The sequence below is a fragment of the Myotis davidii genome, unplaced genomic scaffold (genome assembly GCF_000327345.1).
Source record: "Myotis davidii unplaced genomic scaffold, ASM32734v1 scaffold49, whole genome shotgun sequence".
Classification (NCBI taxonomy): Eukaryota; Metazoa; Chordata; class Mammalia; order Chiroptera; family Vespertilionidae; genus Myotis; species Myotis davidii.
Genome location: NW_006300375.1, coordinates 4,546,754 through 4,564,384, shown reverse-complemented (window position 1 = coordinate 4,564,384; position 17,631 = coordinate 4,546,754). Strand labels below are relative to the sequence as shown.

Sequence of the window (17,631 nt, the reverse complement as noted above, 5' to 3'; positions counted from 1 at the left end):
TGACATTTATTTTGATGATTCCATCATATATCCATTTTGTCATGCAGAAATTATGATGTGTTTGATCTCATAAAATGTTTGGATGGCATTTTTTTATATAAATAATTCGGAGGACAGGAACACATTTAGGAAAGAGAATTCACCCTGCTTTTGTTCTTGGGGATTGAGGGGTAACCTAATATAGAATAAACAATTTTAATGTGTTTGTTATAATGTCATTCTTTAATAGCATTTTATGTAAGTAACACTCAAGCATGGCAACATAATAGCCCTGAGAAATACACAATTCAAACTGAGGGGAAAGCATTGTTTTATGAGGTGAATAGACAAATGCATTAGTCAGTAGAGTGAAGATGGCATATATTTTTTTTTTTATCTTGGAGCTAGTCCTTCCAATTCTCAATATTTGTGCTATATCAAAGTAACCTTGTGATGAAACCATGAAAATTGAAATCTATACCAGAGGCCCCTTAGGAAAAACAATTCATTGGCAATTAAGTTCACCAAATAGCACATATATGGAATTTGTTGTAATTGGTTTTGATTTTGCAGAAGGGATTGTATTCTTGTGGAATGAGGTTATTGAATAAAAGGTTGGTGTTATAAATTAAGAAAAAGAATAAAATTTTTTTCCACAACCGTCCTCCACAGCTTTGTCATTTAATCAATAAAAAATATATATATAAAAAACAAGACTCAAATACTCTTTGTAATACTTTAAGCAATAAAACAATAAAAAAAAGAAGAAGAAGATAAAGAAAGTAACCTTGTGATGAAACCATGAAAATTGAAATCTATACCAGAGGCCCCTTAGGAAAAACAATTCATTGGCAATTAAGTTCACCAAATAGCACATATATGGAATTTGTTGTAATTGGTTTTGATTTTGCAGAAGGGATTGTATTCTTGTGGAATGAGGTTATTGAATAAAAGGTTGGTGTTATAAATTAAGAAAAAGAATAAAATTTTTTTCCACAACCGTCCTCCACAGCTTTGTCATCATGTATAAAATTCCATAAAGTTCCCAAAGCCTCTTGTTAAGAAAACAGTTTTACTTAGTCTGCTTATTTCCTTGTCTAGACTTAAACAAAGATGCGCAGTTTCTCGACTTCAGCTAGAAGAATAGATATAGGAAAACTGTCATCTTTTTCTCAAAATTGTTCTTCACATAGGTAGGAAATATAAAGCTTTAGAAATGCATTATAATTATACAGGATATATTAAAATTACTTAAAATTAAGGTTAAGTTGAAATATAAGCAAGGGAGATAGAGGCAACTGGGGAGTAGTACAGAATCCTCAGACTGAAAGATCTGTTGGGATCACTTTTAATTTCTGTCATAACCTTTGTCTCTACTTTCCTTTCTACAGATTGCATGCTCAGAAATAGAAGAAATCCCAAAATCTAAATTTTGCCAGGCAAATGCTTTATTCAACATCCAATTAAATATTAATTTACTAACTACATTGATCTTATTTTCTTACACAGAGTGAACATTCACTGCAATGACAGTTTCATCATGCTAAAATCTATTCACAAACCTACACTTTGAAAAAGTGCTTTTCTAGGAAATGTTATCTATAATACAAATGGGAAACATATTGTCTTCAAATTGTCAATCTACACAAAATAAAGCCAATCTACCACCAACATTCAGTATACATTAACAATATTTTTTAAAAAGAAAATTTTCTTTACATTTGGCAGTTCTGTTCAACAAGGATTTCTATAATTTTAAAAGTAATAAAAGTATATACAATTCAATAATGTTAAAGTAAAATGTATTAAATAGCACAAATAACATTACAAAATTAAACACCCTTATCATTTATATGAAGCAAGAGGTCCTGTGTGGTTTCCCCTGTCTTTTGACTCTGAAACGATTGTACTTTCAACTCTGTACATAGAATAGCTTGACCATGAACACAGAAGATGGTTTTGGTGTTACACACTTTTCTGTTTGTGCACGTTGAGGAGAAATAAAGAGGTTTATTTATTCCTTTAAGCAGGCAAATGATCTGTATAATTTGCTTTAGGGACTACTTTAGAATTATACATATTTGCAACAATAGTTTTTAATTAATACCTTTTTATTTAAAAAATAAACATTGTTATGTTGTGTTCAACAGCTATTTTTGCCCTATTGAGGCCTCTTCTTATAACACAATTTACCACCACTTAGATAATTAATCATATTCTTAGATTAAGATCAGTGACTGCATTCACTTTCACAATGATTTTCAGTTCTTGAAACTTTATATTGTAGTGCTTAAAAAGGTGACATATTTACCGTGATTCATTCTTCATAGATGGTTAACTACAAGTAAAACTTTTTTGATTAGGTATATCATGCAATTTCTGTTTGTACCTGGAAATTATCTTTAAAGGCAAATAAAATGGAAAGAACAAATTTGTGACTTTAAAAGAAATATGATAGTATGAAGAAATTTTCATCTAATTGTTATTTGGAATAAAAATTCACATTAAATTATCTAATAAAATGATTCAAGCATACAACTAGAAGATAATTATTTTATTCATCACAAAACTCACATTTGTATTTATGTACCAGTGAACATAATGAACATTCTTTTAAAAGAAAGTTATATCTATTTTTGTTCAGACTAGATTTTTTTTCATTTGTCCACAAATGAACACCTCTTCACAAAAGATCATTAAAAATTAACTGATGACTTAAAAATAAATTTTATATCTGAGGTTGGTAAACAAACAAAATATGAGATAATAATGGAATTAATTATTAAAGTTAAAAAGTAGTAATATTTTAATAAAATTTTGCTAATAAAATTGATTTTCTACTTTGTTTTCTTCTCATTATTCCATTTTGATGGTTTTAGCCCTCATATACAAATTTGATATTACAAAATAGTTTTATTCTTATATTGGCTAATTTCTCACACAGACTAAAAAATTAGAACAAACTCAACCTATTAAACAGCATTAGGTTATAGTCTCTGAGTCTGAATAACTTAAAGGATTTCAAAAAAAAAAGTGCTTTTGTTCGGAATATGATAGCATAAGAATATAAACATAAATGCTTCACTGACATAACTCCAATCAAAGCTGTTTGCCATGAGGGTCATTCATTTTATCTACTGGAAACAAGGCAACAAGTCAGTGACAGATCTTAGCAACCGACAATTTTTACAAAGCTAAAAGTACCCAGCAACATAGTTCACTGGGAGCATATAAACTCATTATCTCTTCATGAAGTACTTTGATTTTATATAACTTTCAGATGCCCTCTTCCTTGTCTTTTTTCTAGTCTTTGACAACTACTCTATGCATTTATATGACTCTGACCATATAAAAGTTGTGACTTTGGTATTTGTTTTCATACACAAAATCAGTGACCTTAGAGATCCTTAAAACAAGGAAGGAAGACCACAGGGTTATGGCCCTCGTTCAATGCAGGGATGTAAGAATTCTAGTTTCATCACCACCATCTTAATTTGAAGAAAAGGTAAATAAAGATATAAATAAAATCTAGGTTAATTTAAATATTTATATGCACCATGAGGATCATGACATGTCTAGCACTAGTCACTATCATACAAGAAAATGCATGCGTGTTTCAGTTCATGTAACATTCACTTTAGGAGTGTGTAATCATCTTTCTCAGGAATTTCCCGTGGGTAAGAACAAGATTCTTTGTTCGACATTTGATTACTGAAGACAGACAGACCATTGAAGACTATGGGGAGCATACGCCCCATGTAAGAAAACATTATGACTCTGGCAACTGATTCCTCCTGTTTCTACTTTTCCGGCTGTTGATGAGCGCCTTTAACTTGCCATAATCCCCTCTCATCTTTTGGGATTCTTCTGCGTGTTGATGTTGCTGCCGAGTGTCTTTGCAGTACTGGTTAATCATCTGCATTTCTGAGTGGCTGAATGCCCCCATGAGGTCCTTCGGGTGGAAAGACAGAGCCCTCACGGAGCTAGCCCAGGTCCATGGGGACCATTTGTCTGTTACAACAGCTACCATATCAGAATTTAGAACTTTAAAGTTGATCTTGGCGACGGTCTGCTTGAAGCTGTTTTCTGTGGCAATGCAGTGATACAGTCCTTGGTCAGAATCCTGAATGGAGCGGATGAGGAGTCCTTGGGAAGTGGCTATGATGCGTTCATTTAGCTTGACCTACAAGAGAGACATCGAAGTTCTGAAAAATCCAACTCTGTATCTTCTAAAAATATATGGGCAACATATACAGAATACTGTTGATTTTAACAAATTTGGCAAAAATATGGAATACTGCCCTAACCGGTCTGGCTCAGTGGATAGAGCGTCGGTCTGTGGACTGAAGGGTCCCAGGTTCAATTCTGGTCAAGGGCATGTACCTTGGTTGAGGGCACATCCCCAGTAGGGGGTGTGCAAGAGGCAGCTGATTGATGTTTCTCTCTCATCAATGTTTCTAACTATCTCTCTCCCTTCCTCTCTGTAAAAAATCAATAAAATATATTAAAAAAAAAGTATGGAATACTAATTTCCTTCTTAGTGGACACAGATTTTAAAAGAGAGAGTGAAGTTATCACTCATATTGCCAAAAACAGCTTAAAGTAAATTCCTTTTGGATAGTAGTTTCTCCACAGATAAGCCCAGAATTTTGGTTGCTTTTGGAATATGACTCACAGTCAACATATACAGCAAATGAAATTCACACATAATTTAAAATATCTCTTTCATCCTGGAGTTCTCACCTTTTATTATAGAAAAAAAAAACTTAGTAAAAACATGAAGCAACAATTAAAGGGATGAATTGTACCCTTTTGAATAAGTGAATAAATATTCTCCTAACTAAAAATTATATAAGCAGTGGCAGTTTTGAACATTATCAAAGGCTTTTGCCAATTATCTCACACTGAAGAATCACTAAAAATAAGCTGTAATGCCATACAAATCGTAAGATTTGTAAGTGATTTTACTTTCCAAAGAAAAGAAATAAAAAGCTATGAGGTTAATAATATATAATTATTTTATAGGCTTATACTGAAAAAGCAACAACACAAAAAACAGACTGTCATTTGCTAGACATCAGCTAAGTGCTGGAAGCCCACCTTGCCTACAGTTCCAGCTATGGTATTCCCAATGAGCAGATTAAACCTAAGTGCTAAGAATTTCCTTGCCCTATATACTCTGGAATATCCTCTCACTGAGGCAAAAAGAAATTTGACACAAAATAACATAAAGGAATGCATGTGAAATGTTTTTCTAAATGGTACATTTCTATATAAATACATATTTTTAACAGAATCCAAATCAAAGAAAGGCTCTTTTAGATAAGAACTTGCCCACACAAAATAGTATAGTATTGAAACATAGACAAATGGAACAGAACTAGATAAGAGAGAGTAGGAGGAAGACTAGAATGTATAAAAGCAAAAATTTGATGTTCAATTTTGAAGTTTAAATGTGCATCAGAAATAGTTTAGATAATGCGTAAATACATTCAGAAACGAAAGAAAAGAAAGCCTTTCCTTTTTGTGCAAAATTGGGGAAATTTTTGGAGGTCAATTTGATAATATCTATATAACATGTACCTATATAACATGCATACTTGGTGCAGAAATTTCATTTCCAAGGATTTGTTAGGAGATATACTCTTACAAGTATGCATATTTTTATTTGCATAATGTTTCTGTTAAGAGGAAACACAAGAAAAAAACCTAACCAAATGATAGCTTTAAAATACTTAAGGTACGTTTATACAATGGAAAAATATGCAACCAAGAAAAATGAAGTTACTTCATATATACTGACCAGAGGCCCAGTGCATGAATTCATGCATGGTGGGGTCCAGCCAGCCCAACCCCAATTGGGGTGGACTGGGGTAGGGCCTGTTGGGAGGAGGAGACAGCAGGAGGTTGGCTGGCTGACCTGATTGGGTCCCAGTCAGGGACGGGTCAGCAGCGGGGAGGAACCACAGGTGATTGACTGGCAGGGTTGGCCATCAGGAGGGGCTGTGGGTGGTGGGCCGGCTGGCCCCACCCTCAAAGGGGTGGGGGGCCCATGAGGGTGGTTGGCCAGCCAGCCCTGCCCCTGATCGAAGTGGGGTGGTCGATTGGGGGCGGAGCTAGCTGGGGGGTGGAGCCATGGGCCAATCGGGGTGGTGGGGGCCTATAGGAGGATGGGGCCAGCTGGGGGAAGGGGCTGCAAGAGGTTGGCCAGCTGGCCCCACCCCCTGATTGGGCCAGTTTGCTGGCTGCAGTGGGCCTCATAGCAACTGGTCATTCTTGTCGTTATGGCGTTCCAGTCGCTGGCTTTTATATATAGAGAGATATTAAATAGTGGGGGTTTAGAAAAATTATAGATAATATTTGGAGGAAATATAATGATTAAATATATCAGTTTGGTAGCCTTATGCTCTGGAAAATGGGAATAAGTATTAAAGTGAAAGGGAGGAAGGCTTGTATTTTTCACTTCATACTATTCTCTAAAACTATATTTTTCGCCACTAGTTTTTACCATTTAGCTTACTTTTTTAAAAAGTTCAATATTTATATATTATTGATATGAGAAATAGTGTATATTTGCCTAAACTAGTAAGGAAGAATTAGGATAAATTTAATAAAATATTAATAGTACATTCAACTAAATTAAGAGTCAGTGGACTTGAGCTCTGATTAAATTCAGCACAGAATAGATTTGTATAATTATATTAGAGTTAATACTCCTATAATCTTAAATTATAGCATTCTTATGTTTTTTATTAAAAAATTAAGACATTAATTAACATTTTGAGTCTCCACATTCTTGAACATTTTGAAATAGAACAACAGAATTATCACAAGAGCTTTAATTAATAACATATTCCATTTTAAAATTCATTTATTAATTTCTGTATTAATAAATGTATTCAATGCTGTGTATGTTCATTTACTTTGATTTTAAATAAAAATTATATTTACTTATACTGTATATTATCTTGTGGAACTTTTTACTGAGTAAGAGGAAAACATTTTATTCTTATTAGATAATCCCTGTTTGAATTTTAGATTTCCTATTAACATACAGACAGACTTTGTGTCATATTCTAGCCCAAGAACATCATTCCTATCTGATGTTCATCATCACACATTATGACTTCTAGCCCAGGTTACTTTGCAAGGCAGTTATTATTATAATTTACTAGAGGCCTGGTGCACGAAAAGATTCGTGCAATAAGCCTTCCCTTCCCCTGGCTGCCAGCACCGGTTTTCCTCCAGCACCCAGGCCTTCACTCCGGCCGGAGCCGCATTCAAGCCTTTGCTGCTTTGTCTGATGTTCATCATCACACATTATGACTTCTAGCCCAGGTTACTTTGCAAGGCAGTTATTATTATAATTTACTAGAGGCCTGGTGCACGAAAAGATTCGTGCAATAAGCCTTCCCTTCCCCTGGCTGCCAGCACCGGTTTTCCTCCAGCACCCAGGCCTTCACTCCGGCCGGAGCCGCATTCAAGCCTTTGCTGCTCTGGCTGGAGCCACCTTCAGTCTTCGCTCTGCTGCTTCGCGCCTACATATGCAAATTAACGGCTATCTTTGTTGGCGGTTAATTTGCATATCTTGCTGATTAGCCAATGGGAGGCATAGTGAAGGTACGGTCAATTACCATGTTTGTCTATTATAAGATAGGATATCCATTCCAAAGAACTTCAAGTCAATTAGACTGTAGAAATCCAAGACTTCTTTGAGGATAGATTTTGTAGCTAAGAAAACAGATATCCAATAAACATTTTTTAAAATTAATAAAATATCTTTAAATATTTTTAATATCCTTGAATTCTGGGGCAAGAAGGGGCCCTGAAGTCCACCTAGTACATCATTCTCCAGAGAGAGAAGTCCCTTCTCACGCAAGTGGTCATCATCCCGTGTTTTAATATTCCAGTGGCACAGTACACACAGTTTCCTAAACAGCTCATAGCATTTCTGGATAGGCAGGTCTGAGAGTTGGAAAGCATTTTCTCAAATGGAGCCAACATCTATTTTAGTAACTCTGATGCAGTATCTAGATTCTATAGCTTGGGACGTATCCATTTTACTCAGCCCTAATTAACTTACATGTAGGACTAAAACTGCCCACATAGAAATCACATAAATGTAGTAAGCTCCCTTCCCCCCTTCTCTCTATCAGATTTTATGATGTACTGAAAACAGCATTACATTTTAGACTACTCTGAGGCTTTAGGTATACATATATGTTTTTCCTCTTTTTTTCTGTCATTTGTCAGGACAACATGACATCAACATTATGAAATTCATTATTTATAATATTTCACCCTATGCCATTTTATGTTTTCCTTTTAAACAGCTCTTTCCAATCAGCAAAAAGTTAATGTAAGTGATCTTTTATTTGAACATCTAGTTTTCTCCCAAAATCACTAAATAAAGGCAGCAGCCCTTAAACAATGATTCCATATATTACCTAACCAAACCCCGAGAGTTATGAATAATAAAGCAGTGGAAACAGATGACCACACAGCAGAAAAATGTTCTTTACCGGAAAGGGTTATACTTCAGGGTGATTTTTGCTGAGGAGAACTGAACTTTTTTTAAAGCCCCTTTTATCATGTGACTCGCACAAAGGTGCTGTTGTGTGAGAGCCTGGCTTCTGGATTTGCCACGTCTTGTTTCTTTTACAAATGCTTCCTCACATCACTACCCCTGCCTGAGTGCCCGAGCTCTTGTTTCCGTCACCATGTTGTTGAGGTGAGCAGGCAGAGAGGATTTCTAATGAATCCATCAACCCCATGGACAAAGGAGGTTACAGAAGGTGGCACCTGTCATCCCACAGACATAAAAGGATGTTCAGATGCTTTTCCTTTGATCTGCACCTCAGTGAGGGATGGTGATTTAATGCTCTTTGCAAAGCCCTGATTGATGGCTGCTGTGCTCTCACTCACCTCTTTCCTCCTGTCTTTGTCTTTCTGTAACAACCACTTGATAGATGCCTGCGGAGACTTGGGGGCACACTCGAGGAAAGTGGTGTTGTTTTTGACTCCATACTGAACAATTTCAGCTGCATTTCTATATGCTGGGAAGCAAAAATAAATGGAGAGAGAGAGAGAGAGAGAGAGAAACAATGGAATTTAGAGTATATTCTCCTATTTGAATGTCTAGTTTTTTATAAAATTTAGATCAATTATGGCAGCCCCCAGAATCAGTCTTAATCACTTAACAAGCAGACTATTATACTGTACATGGTTCACCTGTTTTATTTAGTCCAAAGGGAAGGGAAGACATAAGGAAATCAATATTTATTCAAGAATCACTTTCCACCAAATAGTAGAGGCGTAGCAACAACAGGAATGCACTTAATACCACCTCGAGCATTTAATTATGACAGCATCCTTGTGATTTAGGTCCTCTCAGCTTTCCACAGCTGAGCAAACTGAGCCTGGAAGTTATGAGGAAATGTATCCTAGCTCAGGAGTTAGTAAATGCTAGGCAGTATTAAAGCCAGATCCATCCCACATTCAATGTAGCATCAATAAAATTCAGAAAGAGCAGGAAAGGTAGAGAGCAAGGTGAGGCCACAGTGGGCTGGAGTGGTTGAGAACACAGGTTTTGAATCAGAGGGACCTGAGAGAAAATCCTGACTCCACTGCTACCGGCTCTATAACCTTAGACAGATTACTTGATCTCTGTGTCCCAGTTTACTTGGCGCTAAAACACAGAGTATAATAATTTCATGGAGGTTCTTCACTGACATTCTCAAATTAGGAGAAGCTTTTAGGATAATCATGGGGTGGCTTAGACAGACAGAACACTCATTTATGGTACGGTCAAAGAAACAGACCCTACTTGAGCAGAGTTTCTTGAGCATTAAGTGAGATAATCCATAAAAAAACCCCCAAACATTTAGCTCAGTTTCTGACACAAAATCAACATCGATGTTTGTTCGTTACCTCTATTCCAATACTCCCACCATTATGACTACGACGACCATTAAGTAGAATGGACACAAAGTTTATGAAACACTCAGTAAATAGCGAAAAGGTAACTCCGGATTCAAAAAGATTACAAAGGGAGTCTCAGTGTTAAATGTTAACTGAGGCACATTTGCAGCTCCTTGGTGAGCCAGGGCGAGTTCTGCCTGGAGATACTTCTGTTGGTTGAGTTGATGAGGGGAGAGGGGATTAGTGGGAAAAGTGCAATAACATGATCGCTTCATGTCAGAATGGGAGGAAAGGGGGTAGATTAACTGTAAGGACAAGACAGGATTGTCAAAAGTATAAGGAATGGTTATGAATTGTAAAATCAAGCCACTGCAGTACACCAATATTCAGAGCAGGATTATTCACAGGAACCAACGTGTGGAAGAAACCAAGTGTCCAGCGATGAATGAATGGGTAAAAAGGTTGATATATACACACAATGGAATATTTTCCCGCCTTAAACAGTAAAGAACTTCTGACACGTGGTAGAACCCTGAATGAACCCTGAGGAAGACATTATGCTAAGTGAAATAAGCCAATTACAGAATGACAAATATTGAAAATTCCCAGACTTTTGTTTTTCACAATTCTTGTTATACATACAAATAGCATTTAATTTTTAATTACCATATCTAAATACCAAGAATTTTAGGTTTCCCTAAGTGAAATGTGGTATGGAGCCTTGCTACTCTAAGTTTGATCATTGCTCACTGTTACTACCTTTGAGATTGAATCCTCTGCATTGGGTCAGTGGGTTGCCATGCCTCACATCTTGTCTTCGGCTCCTCCTGTAAGTGCAGAAATATATACAGGACTCAGAATTAAAAGACAGCATTTTTAATTTCAAAATATTGTGATTGCCTAAGTTTTCATAAAGAGGTCTGATTATCCGATATTTCTTGTTCGCTGCTTCAATTATAAGGTGGGTACTTGACCTTGCTTTTAATCAAAATTAATTCAGTCTCTCCCCATCTACCACTTGTGATATAATGGCTGTGAACTTCCTCTTAGGTACATTTCCTCAGTAAATGTTAGATTCCAAATTAATAGTAGAAATTTTTAGCAGAGAGACACATTCATCCAAAGTTTCCTAAAATGATCACTCCCAAAATATACAGTCACTATCATCTTCTTTCTTATAATTTTTTAAAATTAAGCATAATTTTCTTTAAAAAAATCAATACTTTCTAACAGTTTTTGGATATATTAAAACTTTTCCAAAATAAATAATACAGAGATAGAATATGGATATTTAATATAAAGTTAAGCAACTTGTTCATTTACTAGAATAAGTGTTTCCCTTTAATTCCTTATTTTGAAAATTTCAAGTCTACAGAAAATTTGGTATATGAGTACAATGAATAGTGGTATACCTAGATTCATGAATTGTATTTTGTCATATTTATTTATTTTTCTCTCATATGAAAGTATATGTCATGTATGTACTGTGAATGTACATATATGAAAATCTTTAGAAAATAAGTTGCAGATGTGGTTTCACACTTAAAAGCTCTATTTAGCATATATCTTCTAAGAACAGGTAATTTTCTTAAATATATTATCACAGTAAAGATATTAATACTTATCCAATAATATCATATACTACACATTTTATATCAAAATTTCTCTAGCTGTCCCCAAAATATATTTTATAGATTTTCTGCAATGTTTAGAATGTTTTATTAAAGTACAAAGTTGTTGGAATTTAACTAAATTGAAAAACATAGTAAATATTCAGAAAAACATTAATAACACCACTCAAATCACACACATATAAAATGCAGATAGTTCTTAAAAAGTTTCCAAGTTGAAAAGTATAGAGATTTCCCAAAATGGATATAATGCCTCACTACTGAGTATGGAATCAATCAAATATGTAAGGTCTTTGAGCGAATGTTGTCCCCACTCTTCTGCAATCCAGTCCTCCTTAGAAATTTGTCCTTTGGGAAATTCAGACTCAGAGTCAACAAGAGAAGAACAAACGCAAGTTGAGATAGTTACCTAACTTGATATAATTTCCTTTATCTTATTGACTGCTTTGAGGTTAAACAGCCAGGAGTGTTTTAAGTTTATTCAGGATCTACTTCAGGTTCACTCATTACATTCAGTTGTTATGTATCACCAGCTTAAGTATTTCAACAATGTCGTTACATCCCTTGTAAATTGGTCATTATTTAAATAAAAGTTTTAAATTACTTGCAAGCTAATTATTTAATTTTCTGAGTCTTAGTATCAGCTGCATATATTAGTTTTGATTTTATTACATAGTACAACAAATCAAAACAGAGTAACTGACATCTATATATATAAAGAGCCACGGACTGTCATATCGGAAACAACCGAACGGATGACCAAACAGGCTGTGGGCGTCCAGGCCGGCAGGGGGGATAGTGAGGGATGACCAAATGACCGAGCAGCAGGCTGCATGGGGCGACCAGGCCAGCATGGAGGGCAGTCAGGGGTGACCAGGCCGGCAGGGGGGTTAGTGAGGGATGACACCTGGCCAGCAGCAGGGGGCAGCTGGGGGCGATCAGGCTGGCACACAGAGGCAGTGATGTGTGACCAGGCAGGCTTTTTTTCATGAATTTTGTGCACCAGGCCTCTAGCTTTAAATGATTCATGGATCTGTACATTGCTATAAGAGACAGGGAAGGAAATTCTCTTTAAATATTGGGAGCACAGGTATAAAATGGCTACTTACTACCAATGCTGAGAAGTAAATATGAATGAGCATATCACCTAAGTGGGTTAATTATTAAATCTATCTTAATATTTTTATCCTTAAAGATAAAATATTTAGTAAGAACAGAAATATTAAAAATCACACAGGGATGATCACATTTACAAAGCAAACCAATCTCAAAGTTAATGATAATGAAAAATGCCATTTTAAGGGTATAGCAAATTGTTAATAGTTGATGTACTCAATGGGTTATACACATCTATATATAGAAATATAGGTACAAAATTTTGTGTTATTTAAGTATGCTTTTTCCAAAAATGTCACATGATCTTTATTCAGTTATATATTTCTGTACAAACACAAACTAGTGGAAGTCACTCTTGTCTCAGAAAATATAGTTATTGCTGTTCTCTAGAATAGTTCCTCTATCAGGTTTTGACTGCATTACATTAGCTATATATTTAAGTCACAGTATTATTTACTATCAGCCAGCTTATGGGTGTATAATTATATGAGCACCACATGAGAGCTCTTATGGCTGAACTGGTCATTTTTAGCCATGAAGACAAAGCAGTATCACTCACAACGGTTAAATTTATTTTTCTGTGATCAGCACCATGTTATGGTTTACTCATGTACATGAGCCCTCAAGCTGGACAATCTAAATTTACAGTAACACATCGCTTTCAGACATTAAATTACAAAAAAACCATTATTATGGCTTGGTTTAAATGATGATATCAGCAAGGATGTCATTTGAGCCTTTTGTATGTGTAGATTTCCTGTAAGGCATTCATAATGTTGATAGGCAGAATGATATTATATTGCATGTAGGATTTGGGATTTGTCTCAAGTTGCTAATGTTTTCTCCATTATAGTCTATTTCTTTGGCTAAACAATGAAATCATTTTCTTCTTGTATAGAAAACAGATATTTACTTGAAGAGTGAACTGATTATCCTGTCTTAAAATAAAATTTCCAACTACATATCTGAATCCAAAACAAATACCATTTGAGTCTAAATTGCAATATTTGATACTAATGCCCAAATATTTAAGATACTTGTGGGTGAAGAGAAAAAAATGCTTACATTGTTTACTATTTGCTAACTTCTTTAAGAAAGAGAAACTATTTAACCAATGATATATAACAGCTTTTTGTCAAAGTACAGACTTCACTGATTTCCAAATATAAACTCTATTTCTCTTTTCTATACAAAGGACATGTTTTTATTTCATTCCCATGTTTCTCTCTCACATAGATGTTGTTTTCTCTGTCCCTTCCTTTCTCTCAAAATCAATAAAAATCACATCCTTGGGTAAGGATAAAAAAAAAAAGAAATACAATGAATGTGGAAAATTCTCCAAATGAGCATCTTTGTCATTACTATTTAATCTCTAAAGAATAAAATACTACCTATGGGAATTTAGGAAATAGTTAATCTATTCAGCAAACATGCTTTGCTTTCATGAAGTTTGGAAATACTTTGGATAATTTAAATAGTAAAGATATTTTTAATGAAATTTCCAGTATGTGAGCCAAAGATGAGTATAAGTAGGCCAAGAAATACCATATATATTGCATTTTTGGCTTTTTGTGAGAGAATTAGGACATTGCTAGAGATGACCAAGATATTCTTTAAATGGCTACTAATTTTAAACCATGATACATTTTTCCTGTTTGTATTGTTTTATTGAGGCATAATTGACATATAAGTTTCAGGTATACATAACATACTTTTTGATATGTGTATATATTACAAAATGGTTGCCAGGATGAGGCTAGTTAACATGTGTCACCATAGTTACAAAAGTGTTTTTTTTCTTGTGATGACAGCTTTAAGATACACTCTCTTAGCAACTTTCAAATGTGAAATTCAGTATTTTAGTCCTTTGATGCAATCATAAGGAATTGCTTTCTTAATTTCTCTTTCTGATAGTTTGTTATTAGTGTATGGGAATGCAACAGATTTCTGCATATTGATTTCATGTATTGTCACTTCACTAAATGCATGTATTAGCTCTGACAGCAGACCTGTGATACATGGTTTAATACCAGGCACCATATGAACTTTAAAGAACTGTAAGCTTGTTTCAGTTCTTTGTTTATTGCAAGAACATGATTCAGGCCATGATCTGTGACATTAGGACGATGATGTGGAATCTATGTTTCCATATACATCTTAGAAAGAGTAACTGGGGTTATAATAAGTGGGAGAGTGTGAGAACAAATGAGCCAACTCATATTTCAGCACAAACCTGAATGAGATACCTCAAATAGGCAACGGCAGTCCACACGTAGTCTAGGATTTTACTTGGGAACTATTTCTTGTTTGTTAAATAAGTAAGCTTGTTGGTCAAAGCCAACGTCTGAGAGCTTTACAGGGAGGGAGCTAATTCCGAATTCTTTCATGTCATAGAAGAGGCTGCTAAGCTTCTATGGCTGTAAGATGCCCTTTGTGGTCCCCACATCACTGTCTTCCTTAGAAAGTAAGGGCTTCAGTTTCCTTCAGCACCAAGTCTGTTTAATAGACTGAAGATTGTGTTCCAGGTTTTACAGATGCCAACCTTTGGAATGATTTACTACGGGGGAAAAAATGGCCTTACAAACAGTTATGGAAATAATTTTGAAACGTCACTGCTTCCATAATTAGGAGTCAAGAACAGATATGGTTGTAAATACAAAGAGTGTCCACAAAAATCACTTTTAATTTGAGATTTCATTTGGAATTTGCTTGCTCAATACTTTTGCCCAGATTCAGACCTGCAGCCCCGTGCAGAGGGAAGATCTCAGCGTAATGAGTCCATAAATTCTGTGTAGAAATCTAAGGAAGCCCTAGAGCTCCTGATTACATCTTAAAATGACATGGAGCCACATAGGTTTTGGAACACAGATACTGAAAGTCCTGGTTTAAAGAATGGGAGTTCTTTCTATAGCTCGTGAATTTAAATACAAAAGACTTCCAAATTATCTAGCCCAGGCCACCCCTCTCTACTCCAGATTCATATTTCTAACTTCCTACTCAACATCTCTACTTGAATATCTTATAGGCACCATTCACTTATCAAGTTTCTCCCTAAAAACTTACTCCTTCGACAGTCTGCCCTTTCTCACTAAATTCCATCTACATATTTCCAATGCTCAGTTCTGAGAACTTGGTTCATCTTTGAGGCCTCTATTTCTTTAACACCCACATGTACTACATTAGCAGATTCTATGAGCTCTGTCCAGAATCAAACCTCTTTTGCCACCTCCACCTCTATCATCCCTGTGCAAGTCACCATTATATTTCACCTGGATCATTAGAGTAGCCTTTTTGCAGCTTCTCTCTCCTCTCCCCTCATCCTCCTTCTACTCCAGGTCTGCAATCCCAGACAAAACCAACCAGGCCTTATTAAACAAAAGTCAAATTATCACTCACATATTAATAATCTCTCTATAGATTCCTATTTCAATTCAGCTTTAAGAATTTCTGAACCTCCTCTTTGAAATGTTATTCTTCCAAATAATGCCATGGTTCCATTCTTCTTCACATTCAAGTCCTTGTTCAAATATCTCATCCTTGGTAAGGCCTCCCTGGCCACCCATTTAACATTGCAACCTCCTGCTTCCCACACCCCTTATCTCTCTTCTTTACCATTTCATAATTCATACACCTTCCCATTTTTTTACATACTAGAGGGTTTTCTTATTTATTATCTGTCTTCCCCCTTTAGAATTTATCATCCCACAAGGCAGGGATTTTTGCCTTTGAGTTGTAGTTTTTAGAGTGATATACCTAGCTCTAGAACACTGCATGTCAAATAAGTGTCCGGTGATACAAACTTGTTGAACTAATAGATAAAAGCTTCAGAATCATCTTGATATGCACAAGTGCAAGGATTGTTTAAACTGCCAATGTCCTGAAAGGCCTGTATCTATGACGTGCAATAAAGTATCTATAAAATAAAATCCAATGGTTTACTTAACAGATCATTGGGCATGGCTGGTCCTCTTTGCTCTCTCCTGCTGACATTAATTTTTATAGGTATTGGTCCTGTCATCCATCATGACCCATATCAAGGTATGACTGAAAATATCTGTGACATTGGCTGGTTCTAAATTCTGCATATTATTTGTTCTACAGTCAATTTCAGTTCTGGCGGTCCCTTCTAAACGGGTGCAAGTTGGTTCAGAGTTTCCTGCCTAAGTCTTTGCTTAGATAAAAGACACTGCCTCAGACTGCCTTGTTCTCTTAATCTAACCAGCAACCAGGCACTCATCATTCTAAAGAGTAAAGAATGCTCATCAAGTTTTCAAAAAAGCAACTCAGGATACCCATCTTGGAGCAACGTTCCTTTTGCTTAAATTAGCACAAGTACTTAAAAATATATTTATATTGATTTTTATTTTATTTATTTATCATTACCCCCCCCCTTTGATTTTTAGAGAGAAGAAGGGAGAGGGAGAGAAAGAGAAATGTCAATTCAAGAGTGACACATCCTTCAGCTGCCTCCTGCACACCCACTACGTGGGCTGGAGCCACAACCCAGGCATGTGCCCTCACCCTGGAATTGAACTGGCAACCCTTTGGTGAGGATGACCAACTGAGCCACACTGGCCAGGGAACTAGCATAAGCATTCGATTACAGGAGAATTAAGTGGCACAGGGAAACCCTAGAAAGGTGGGATTTAATAATATACACAACACAAGCATATAACATGAAAAGAAGATTAAAAATTGGCTAATGTAAAAAATAAAATAAAATAAAGATAAATCCTGATCGAAATATTTGTTGTATCACAGATGGGGAATTGTGTGGCAGAGGTGCCTTAAAAGGAGGGGGAAAAATTTCCCAAGTATGGTATTCTAGTTAACATATTCCTGAGAATCTCAAGTTATAAAGTGCTAACATTTTCTTCATTCAAAGACTATTCACCGGTGCTTTTAGTGCCGGTTTGAAAGCATACTACAGTTGTCTGGTGACATCAATTTTGATTTTCAGCTGAGTGCTCCATACTCACCGCTT

The 17,631-nt window shown here is 35.6% G+C and overlaps 1 protein-coding gene and 1 long non-coding RNA gene across 2 annotated transcripts in view; both read right to left on the bottom strand.

The window, feature by feature from the left end:
- Window positions 1–203: 203 nt before the first annotated feature.
- On the bottom strand, window positions 204–2,762 carry LOC107185194. The gene is made up of 2 exons (XR_001516112.1): window positions 767–2,762; window positions 204–426 (listed from the first exon to the last, which is right to left on the bottom strand). It is a non-coding gene; the product is annotated as an uncharacterized LOC107185194 (long non-coding RNA).
- A 67-nt stretch (window positions 2,763–2,829) lies between these two features.
- The window catches only part of SEMA3C (semaphorin 3C), a 158,449-nt gene continuing 143,647 nt past the window's right edge, over window positions 2,830–17,631 (bottom strand). The window contains exons 16-18 of the mRNA XM_006777148.2: window positions 10,660–10,754; window positions 8,905–9,035; window positions 2,830–4,162 (exon numbers count right to left, since the gene is read on the bottom strand). Of these exons, the coding sequence (XP_006777211.1) occupies window positions 3,749–4,162; window positions 8,905–9,035; window positions 10,660–10,754 (640 nt within the window). The 3' untranslated portion in view covers window positions 2,830–3,748. The remainder of the gene's footprint in view (window positions 4,163–8,904; window positions 9,036–10,659; window positions 10,755–17,631) is intronic.